Here is a 10,080-nt window from a genome sequence, read left to right as displayed (position 1 = left end):
TTCTCAAACTTCGCATACGATGCTTTATTGTTACTGATGTTTGCTGAATGTTTGCTGAGCAAATTAAAATGTTTATTAAATGTTGTAAATGTTTGTTCATGTACAGTAGATCATGCGTGATGAGTTTGCGTGGCTAAAGCTGTAACGCTTATGCGCGGCTCACCAGAGCAAACGAGTGAGAGACGTTTCCATCAGGAGGAATTTTAGCCCCAAACCCATAAGCAGGGAAAAGTTTGTCACTGTCATAATCCTGAATGATTTCACCGACTGCTTTTAATGCCATCGCGTAGGCGTTCATCTGATACGGACTCATGTAGTGGAGAGATGTGGGCTGGGATGGGTTACCTACGACACACACACACACACACACACACACACACACACACACACACACGCACATACAGTGCATGTTGCAATACATTGAAATCAAATCAACACGTTATGTAATAGATGCAAAAAGACAGATGCCAGATAATAATAGCGAACTGAAGCTTACCGTTGGAAGCAGTGAAGTCTATGGCTACCGTGAAGTTCAGCTGAGTCCTGTTTTAAAGAGTTTTAACATTTAAAGTTTCATGTTTCCAAGTAGGGGAATTACATCTGCCTGACTAGGATAAACAGACACTGAAATTTCTTAATTTTTGTGCTTCATTAATCAATTTTCACGTGAAGATTAAAGTGTCGCTGTCAGGCGGAATCCTCGTATCTCCAAAACCGTTATTTTTCAGGAAATTAAAAAAAACGCCGTACCTTATCTGCAGTGCACAGGGTTTAGTCTGCGTTGCAGTGGATTGTCTTGAGCTAAATTCCTGTCCTCAGACGAGCACCAGAACTAGCGGGGGTCAAGATTTTTTTTTTCTCATTTACCTCAGAAGACGTGTTGATTCGTTGCGACTCTTCTTGAGGAGAAATATGCCGTGAAGCTCTCCCGCGGAGTGAGGAAGAGGTGGACAGTTGAAGTGTCCAATGGAGTTATGAGATTTGCGCTCAAGCTATTTTCAAGACTTTAGATTGGTTAATAACTTGTAAAAATAACAGACCCACGTGGGGACTGACCAATAGCATCGATATGTGAAAGAATATGAAATTGACCAAATTTGGACATACGAGGTTTCCGCCCGACAGCGACGATTTGCTTTAAACAACCCGAGCTGCGGTGCTTGTTTATGGCTTTTTTTGTGTTTGTGTTGATTTATTCTTTAAATAATGGCAGCAATTTAAAACGACCGGCTTTAACAGGTTTAAGGTTCTCGATTGCTGAGAATATCACCCCTTAGTAAGTATTTACTACCTTAAGCTTCTTCTACCGGCAGTATCAATCAATTCATAGAAAGAATGCAAATTATCGGCCAAAGGAAAAAAAAAACATTTAGTAGAATATGCCCACAAATAGGGTTAATATCCTTATATTTGGTTTATTGACATGTTATAGATTGACTAGAGTCAAGATATTATCACCTGCTGTGATGTTTCGAAGTGAATTTATGCCGTAAACTTAATATTCGGTATCAAAGTCCGTGTTAACGATTTGACGTGAAGTCGAGTTTTACGTTAATTGGCCTTCTTACAGTACGTGTGTATTTACAGTACACACACTCCGGAGCACGAGTAGGATACGAAACTTGTTCCGAATTTGCAGGATTTTCATGAATAAATCCGTTCAAACTCAGAATAACGAACGTGCATAAACGTCTCTACTTAAGCTGTAACTTTAGACAAAGCTCTCACCCGCCCCTGATGAAGTCCACGAAGGTGTACTCGGATTCCACTTTGAAGGACAAAAGCGTCACCTGGAGCGAGTAGGACAGATTAGATAATGAGTGTAATTATGAGAATGAATTTGCACTAGAGGAAACTTTGACAGGCCATCTTACTTACTGTGCCAGAGTTTATGTATTTCTTTTTCCTTCCTTTCTTTTTGGGATTGAGGACCTGAAATAAGACAAAAAAAAGGCAAAAGCTCTAAAATGAGGCTGATGCCTGCAGGGCTTTACCGTTACGATCAGAATAAACGTTAAATAAAAACTGGATTTGTTGTGAACGGCGCACGAGATTCGCTCTCACCTCGTAGACGTTAAACTGGCTCTGGCCTCGAGACAGCTCTCTGTAGCTGGTGGTAAACTCGCCGATGAAATCGTGACTAAAAAAAAAAAAAAAGACAAATCGATCAAATAAATGTGATTAAAATAAGATATACGTACATTTGCACTGGTGAGCATGTGTGCTTTATGTAGGATCAGCGTCTGTGTCAACAATTATTTCTCACCCAAACACTGACCGATATGATGTCATCAGTGAGGGTGACATACGGCTAAGTACGGTGACCCATACTCAGAATTTCTTTTCTGCATTTAACCCATCCAAAGTGCACACACACACACACACAACAGTGAACACACACACACACCGTGACCACACACCCGGAGCAGTGGGCAGCTATTTATGCTGCGGCGCCTGGGGAGCAGTTGGGGGGTTCAGTGCCTTGCTCAAGGGCACCTCAGTCGTGGTATTGCCGGCCCGAGACTCGAACCCACAACCTTAGGGTTAGGAGTCAGACTCTCTAACCATTAGACCACGACTTCCCAGCGTGCGCCTACAACACTTCTTTCTCTTGAACTGCTTGAAAATTCCATATAGTGTAGCTTTATATTTCAATTCAGGTGTCCGATCCGCTGAAACGCTGAAAAACAATAATACTAAAATATTGAAATGTTCTCTCTGAGTCCGTGTGTGTTTCTACTAAGAGGATTGATTAGGAAGAGAAATAACCGGTAGGTATGAACAAGGTCATAGTGCCTTTTGATGAACTGCCCAATATTCCAGCTCAATCCTGTGAAATTTCAGGCTCGTATCTTATCTCCGGTTCCTTCCACATCCTGTGCAAGTGCACTGGCTTCTCTCAACTTCCACTAAATTTGCTAAAAGTTATCTTAAGGTCAGATCCGTGTTCACATTAGATCCTGCCAACGTTGCTAGCTGGGAAACAAACACAACAATTGACTCTAAAAGGCATGTTTTGTTGTGTAGTAAAGCATGACATTGCCCCGTATTTCACGTCAGAAAAACAAAACGTTTTTATCAGTACACATTTATTCTGTTCTGCCAGCGGAGGGAAAAGAGACTTGTGGAATATTTTCAATCAGTATAAAGAAATGAATCATTTTCTGATAAAAAAAAACAAAGTCTGATATAAAATGAGTCCAAACTCTCGGTGTGTTTTAGACGCACGTGTGTGTGTGTGTGTGTGTGTGTGTGGTGTGTGTGTTTTTCTCTGTTGACAACCTTACACTGAATTCCAGTGTTGAAGATCTAGTTTGAGCCGCGTCTGAACAAACAAGCGGAGCATCTCGGAGAACAGAAATGGGTTTGATATCAAACGTCAACGTTGAAGATAGAAACGTTTAACGGTTTTTAATTTTTTTTGGAACTTTTGTATAAAAATATTGTTTTATATTGAAAAACAGAAATCCTTAAAATACACTGCAAGGTCCTGAGTGTCTACTTTCATATGAGCTTCGTATTAACGCCGCTGTGGAGCGAGACGTGACAAAGACGTCCGATCGTGAACGCGGACGCGAGGCAAAGAGAAGCAAATTCTGTCATAAATGCTTTTTGGCATTTTTCTAAAGTGAAGAACTACACCATAGTTTAGAAGTTCGAAATAGGAGTGGAGAAAACTTTGCCATGACTCAGCAGTAGGAGGTGCACACTGATCGCCTCCGGTGGGAATGAGCGGCTAAGAGAAATGTCCCAGGAGCAACAATGTGATGGTGAAACAGGAATATGTCCTAGATTTAAACTCTGATTAAACTCAGTGAGAAACAGAGTCAGAAAGCTACGGTACCTTCCATCTCGGTCCCAGTCGTAAACGTCGACTTTAACCGTTCTGAAAACAAAACAACACACAAACAAAACTATAAATACATTTCACCTACAGTAAGAAATGAGATGGCAATTAAACATCATCCTTGTATAACTGTCTTCCTTCCTTCAGGAATTCTTCATGCTAAACCGAGTTAGTAGTCTGGACTATTTAACAAAGCCAATAGTTAAAAGCCTTCCAATGGATAATTACTGCATTAAAAACTGATAACGTTTCAGCTGACAACATGTTATTCGACCCTAAACGATACAGTGAGCAGCTTCTCATTTCTTAAACAAACGTGTCCTGAAACATATCCTGTGGTCACAAAAGATGTTTCAGACGGGTTAAATTATTGAATTATTGAATCTTCATGCGTTTTCTGTGATCCGATAGCTATCCGATGGTAAAAAAGACCAGGTCTAAATGCCCTGGAAACGTTTTCGAGACGGTTATACTGTAAATGCGATGGTTCAAACCCCTTCAGGAGGTGGTCTGGGACGCATTTCAGATGAAACTGGACAGGTGTAAATGAATGTGGTTGTTCAAGCCACATATGTCAGCGCTATACTCCTCCCAAACGGTCGCAGGTGATCTCGCAGGTGATCTTTCACCCAGGTGTCTCGTTGGGTGTTAAAATGCGCTGCTGCTGCCAGTGAAAATGCAGCAAACAGTAAATGCTGTTTTTTGTAGCATAAACGTCGTAACGAGTTTAATTGTCTTCTTTTTGATTGCGTTCTGAAAACCGCATACACCAAAGTGTGCTCCGTTTCAATTACCCCGGAAATGAGGTAAAATATATTTGCATTTTGGGCGGGAGTAGAAAGATCGGATCGATATCCGATTCGCCGAGACGCATTTATGTGGCCTAATGTAAACGGAACAGTTTTAACAAATCAGACAGCTATCGGATCAGAGACAACACATGAAGTGACCGGGTGTAAAAAGGCCCTATGAAGACTGCTGAAACTACTAAAACTTGGTTAAGAACTGACCAGTGTAGTGTTAAAACCTGCAAGAACAGCAGTGAACCTTTATCGTGAATCGATATCAAATCGAATCCTAAAAAAAAAAAAACCTGTTCCGGAGTGATGTGCTTATGAGAAGAAGAAGAAAGGTGGATGAAATGATGCACCCGTCATGCCCAACTGTATATGGTACAAGCCTGTGAGGGTGCTACAGTACAAATCTGGGGCTGCTTCAATCGCTCAGGTCTAAATTCAGCAACATTACGTGGCAAAAAAATGATGTCAGCTGTCAACATTAATATATTGATGACCAGGTTTTACCATCAATAGATTTTTTTTTTCTTTCCTGATTGGCATATTCCAAGAAGACAATGGCAGGATTCATCAGGATTAAATTGGGGTTCAGGGAGCATGTGACATCATGGATTGGCCACCACAGAGTCCAGACCTTAACCCCATTTGTTGTGACACTGCATACTACTATGGAACATGTGCCGTAAATGACTCAAAAGACGTTGAAAATAAACATATCTGTGTGACTTTTTTTTTTGGCCAGGCGGTGTATAATAGTACCTTGTACACGATAACCTGTGGGATCACTGTTTAAAAATAAGCCTCACGATTTGCTACAGTTATCACTCGTTATTTTACACTACATTGTGCTGTTCGCTAAACGTTGTGGGATGAAAGCAGAGTCGTTTAATTCTAGCGAGAATTCGGTGTGAGCAGGAGGCTGGAGCGAAGGCGTCACCCGCCGCTGGTGTTACGCTCACAGCAGTCAGACTCCCAACACCACGTGCATCCGTATCGCACGGCTACACCACACGCGGGTGATATATTGCCACGGTTACGACTATCTCAGGCTACCTCTTGTGTAAGAGGGCTGAGTGGGTGAGAATTGAAATCACCATGCATCAGACAGCAACAGGAACAAAAACTAAACATAAAGCTAAAAGATGTGTGTATGTATGTGTGTGTGTGTGTGTGTGTGTGTGTGTGTGTGGAATACATTGCCCACTCTCCTCACCTGTCATAATCTCCATTACACAGCGCACGTACAGGGATGGTGAAGGGCTGCCACACTGGATTCAGAGTGTTTTTGATCACCTCTGTTTTGTGGCAGATGGTGAACCTGTAACAAAGTGCCAGGGCGAGTCAAAGAAACTGGCACAAAGCTGAGCTCACAAAACAGTCGTATTATTAGCGACAGACATATCAACGGAGATAAAAACGAATACGATGAACACTTTTGTGAGCGTTTGCCACTTTATCTGTATAAATAATCAGGTCCTGCTGTAATGATCTATACTGGTAACTGTAGTAATACAGCATCCATCTAAGTCGGTAGCCGTTGCTTACGTGCCGTCCTCGTTGCTGCGATAGAACACCAGAAAAGGGTCTGATTTCCCGAAGAAATCTTTCTTATCCAGCTTGTTGGCACAGAGCTGCATGGTGGCAATATCCTGTTTAAAAAGCACATAAAGCCCTACAGTTAGTTACAGTTAAAAGATCCAGTTTACACAATTTACAGTCTGTAAAAAAAAAAAAAAAAAAAAAAAAAAAAAAACACGCTTTGCACCTCTTTCTTAAATAAAGCATTCTGTACAATAATAATCTGATGGTGAGGACAGGACATGTATGTTTTTAGTGAGGACAAGCCTGTATGCTTTCTCTAAAAGTACCGCAATAAAGAAACTGTGGCGTGAATCAATAAAATGTTATCGTCGTGAAACACAGAATAGTTGCATTGATCATATTACAGAAAAACCCAGCACATGATATCATCGCTGAAAAAAAACGTGAGCGGTTTAAGGCAAACGCGTACAAAGGAAAAAAAAAGGTTTAATCGAAGCTAACATCATGTTCTTGTTAGATACATTACTCTCTGAGCTCCAGAAGCAATTTCAGACACCGAACATATCTTAGCCGTACCACTACATCTGGGGCAAAAGGGCAAAACTGTGTGAATTCAAATGTTCGCAGATTTCACAGTTCAAGGTTTCTTTATTAACCTTTTATAACCATCGCTGAGACACGGCGTCTGGATGGGTCTCGAGCTCACGATAGAAGAAAAAGAAGATTCACTTCCCCTTGATGGTGGCGTTTACTTTAGAAACACCGGCTTTAAGCGCTGTTTAATAAACTGAGCCGTTTTTGTTTGCTTAGCAAATGGAGCGGCTTTTCTGCAAAAAAAACTCGCTCATGGACCAGGCTGAGAAGGGAACAATGAAACGTGGAGAGAGACAGAACAGTAAATGCCTCGTGGTAGAGAAGACGAGGAAGCTCTTCGTACATACTAATGGTCCGATATTCCGCCTGGATACGGTGATGTGTTGATCCCAGGTGGAAGTTATGTCAGAGAGGAGAGGACAAATGTGTGATGTGGAAACACGTCGTCAGGGGAAGACTCTCCATACTGATGAGGAATATTTGCTAGGAACTGTGGTCTCGTATATACATACTGTAGTATATACAGTACACACACACAACTATGACAAATCTTCATAAGGAATGAACAGAAATACATATATAACACTCACTCACTCACTCACTCATTTTCTACCACTTATCCGAACTACCTCGGGTCACGGGGAACCTGTGCAGGCGTCTCGGGCACCAAGGCAGGATACACCCTTAACGGAGTGCCAACCCATCACAAGGCACACACACACACACTCTCATTCACTCACGCAATCACACACTATTTAATTTTTCCAGAGATGCCAATCAACCTACCATGCATGTCTTTGGACCGGCGGAGGAAACCGGAGTACCCAGAGGAAACCCCCGAGGCATGGGGAGAACATGCAAACTCCACACACACAAGGCGGAGGCGGGAATCGAACCCCCAACCCTGGAGGTGTGAGGCGAACGTGCTAACCACTAAGACACCATGCCCCCTACATATATAACAAATAAATCAATTCAATTTCATTTGCTTCGCAAGGTGAGCGTTGTCATAAAGCAACTTTATCGAAATATAGCACATCGGGTTAGAAATGTAAATCTAATGAGAAAACCAGACGGATGATGTGTCAATATGAGGAAGAAACCTTGAGAGGAACCAGACTTAAAACTTTGACTATATGAGCACTGTATGGTCTAAAAGTGCGATTGTGCAATTCAAGTTTCTCCGTCGCATCGCGGTCCTACAGCAAACTATCAAGTAAACATTTGTATTCCTGACCCATCATCATTTGCATCAATAATACATGGAATACGTTACATCTTTGTATTGCAAAACACTGGCTTCAAAATGATCAGCACCCTCATGATTAATATTTGTTGAAAGCTTCCCCGGAGAATCGAATGGCTCCGAGTCTCTTCCTGTGATGTCTAACGAGGTTGGAGACCTTGGAGTGTAGGTCGGTGCCAAACATCAATATAAACAGGATTTTTCCTGCCGTGTCGTCGCTCTATGGGCTTTTTCGGCGGAGAAGCAGGAACAGGAGTAAACAAACTGCACTGTTACCAATATCTTGTTTTAAACTATCATAATTACATCAAATACATTTCTGCAAAATGGCAGCGTGTGTAAGTGCAGTGTCTTTCTGACGTGCAGAACCGTTCCTATTTTAACACACGCTACGAGGACGGTAAACATCAAGACTCTTCTGTGTTCTTGTTTGTCCGTGTCGTGTGTTGTCTTTTCTTGCTGTATGACCTCCCAGAGCTCTCAGACTGATGGTATTCTTAGTCCATGACCTAGTGAGCCAGAATCAGGTGTTCACTGATAAATACTTGTGTGTGTCGCTCTGGAAAAGAACATCTACTGTATGTCGTTTACTTTACGTTAAATGTAAATAAAATAATAAATAAATGGTTAAGGGGTGGGGGGCATGGTGGCTTAGTGGTTAGCATGTTCGCCTCACACCTCCAGGGTTGGGGGTTCGATTCCCGCCTCCGCCTTGTGTGTGTGGAGTTTGCATGTTCTCCCCGTGCCTCGGGGGTTTCCTCCGGGTACTCCGGTTTCCTCCCCCAGTCCAAAGACATGCATGGTAGGTTGATTGGCATCTCTGGAAAATTGTCCGTAGTGTGTGATTGCGTGAGTGAATGTGTGTGTGTGTGTGCCCTGTGATGGGTTGGCAATCCGTCCAGGGTGTATCCTGCCTTGATGCCCGATGACGCCTGAGATAGACACAGACACCCTGTGACCCGAGGTAGTTCGGATAAGCGGTAGAAAATGAATGAATGGTTAAGGGGTATGCATCATTCTTTGTGGTGTTGGGGAGAACACGATTTGGTCGTGCCTTTATTGCAAAATAATGAACTTTTGCGGTTATAGCAGTAACTGTGCTTTCTACTGGGTTGCGTCTGTAACCTACAGATTATGTTCTTCATTCTTTAATCTCTATCTATGTCTTATATTTACAGTACAGCTGGTCTCTGAGTTACGAAGGAAATAAGTTCTTTTGACCCCATTGTGACCAGAAGATATCACAAGTCGAACTCTGACCTAGTCTACCCAGGAGTCCTAAAGAATGGTGATCAGTATAGGTAGTATAGTGTAACCTGTTAATAATTTAACACATTACAGTACATTTGGCTAATAGAAAGTTTGTTCAGTAAATAATCCTATATGCTATAAAAACTTCAGTAAATAATCCTATCTGCTATAAAAAAATGTATCCTATTTTACTCACCGAGATTCTGCGCAACGTCTGCATACTCAATGTTCGGTTGTTGATGGCTACGTGAACTTAGTTGTAGGAACAAAAAAATGTGTGACCTAACACTGAGACAACTGAACTTTGTCGGTCGCTAGAGAAACCGAGGCAAGGCGTCCCACAAGGCGGCAAGCGGAGAGCCCGACGTAATCGTATCGCATACGCCGCTACGATTGTTTTCGCTTTTACAATTTTGTCGTATCGCTATCGTCTATCGTAAGATCAAATATTCAGAAGTTATATGTATATAAAACTACACTGTACAGGAAGATAAATAATAAATAAATGATATAATGCAAAGACTCAAGATTTTGGAGTAGACAATGTCTGTTCATAAGGAATGTGGAATACTTTCTTGTTACCACACAGACGGGCTGAGATAAAGAAGAACAACGTGTCTCCCTTTTCCGATGCCAACGCAAACTTCGGGTCTGTTTAGAGATCAAGTTGGGTTGGGAATTTTTTCTGGAACCTGTCAGCATTGGTTAAGGATATTCCATCGATCGTACCTGAACATCTGAATCCACTCAGAATAAGATGCTAGACAGATTCCTGTGCACCTGTTACAGGGTTAAGCTTAAAA

General features: G+C 41.9%; 1 protein-coding gene across 1 annotated transcript in view; it reads right to left on the bottom strand.

Moving 5' to 3' along the window:
• cpne9 (copine family member IX) overlaps positions 1-10,080 on the bottom strand; it is a 54,353-nt gene that overhangs the window by 5,066 nt on the left and 39,207 nt on the right. Inside the window, exons 8-15 of the mRNA XM_060893928.1 lie at positions 6,190-6,293; positions 5,858-5,962; positions 3,845-3,886; positions 2,065-2,140; positions 1,879-1,932; positions 1,729-1,790; positions 497-543; positions 164-345 (exon numbers count right to left, since the gene is read on the bottom strand). Of these exons, the coding sequence (XP_060749911.1) occupies positions 164-345; positions 497-543; positions 1,729-1,790; positions 1,879-1,932; positions 2,065-2,140; positions 3,845-3,886; positions 5,858-5,962; positions 6,190-6,293 (672 nt within the window). The remainder of the gene's footprint in view (positions 1-163; positions 346-496; positions 544-1,728; positions 1,791-1,878; positions 1,933-2,064; positions 2,141-3,844; positions 3,887-5,857; positions 5,963-6,189; positions 6,294-10,080) is intronic.

The sequence above is a fragment of the Tachysurus vachellii genome, chromosome 19, assembly GCF_030014155.1.
Source record: "Tachysurus vachellii isolate PV-2020 chromosome 19, HZAU_Pvac_v1, whole genome shotgun sequence".
NCBI lineage: Eukaryota > Metazoa > Chordata > Actinopteri > Siluriformes > Bagridae > Tachysurus > Tachysurus vachellii.
This window is presented reverse-complemented; position numbering and strand designations above follow the sequence as displayed.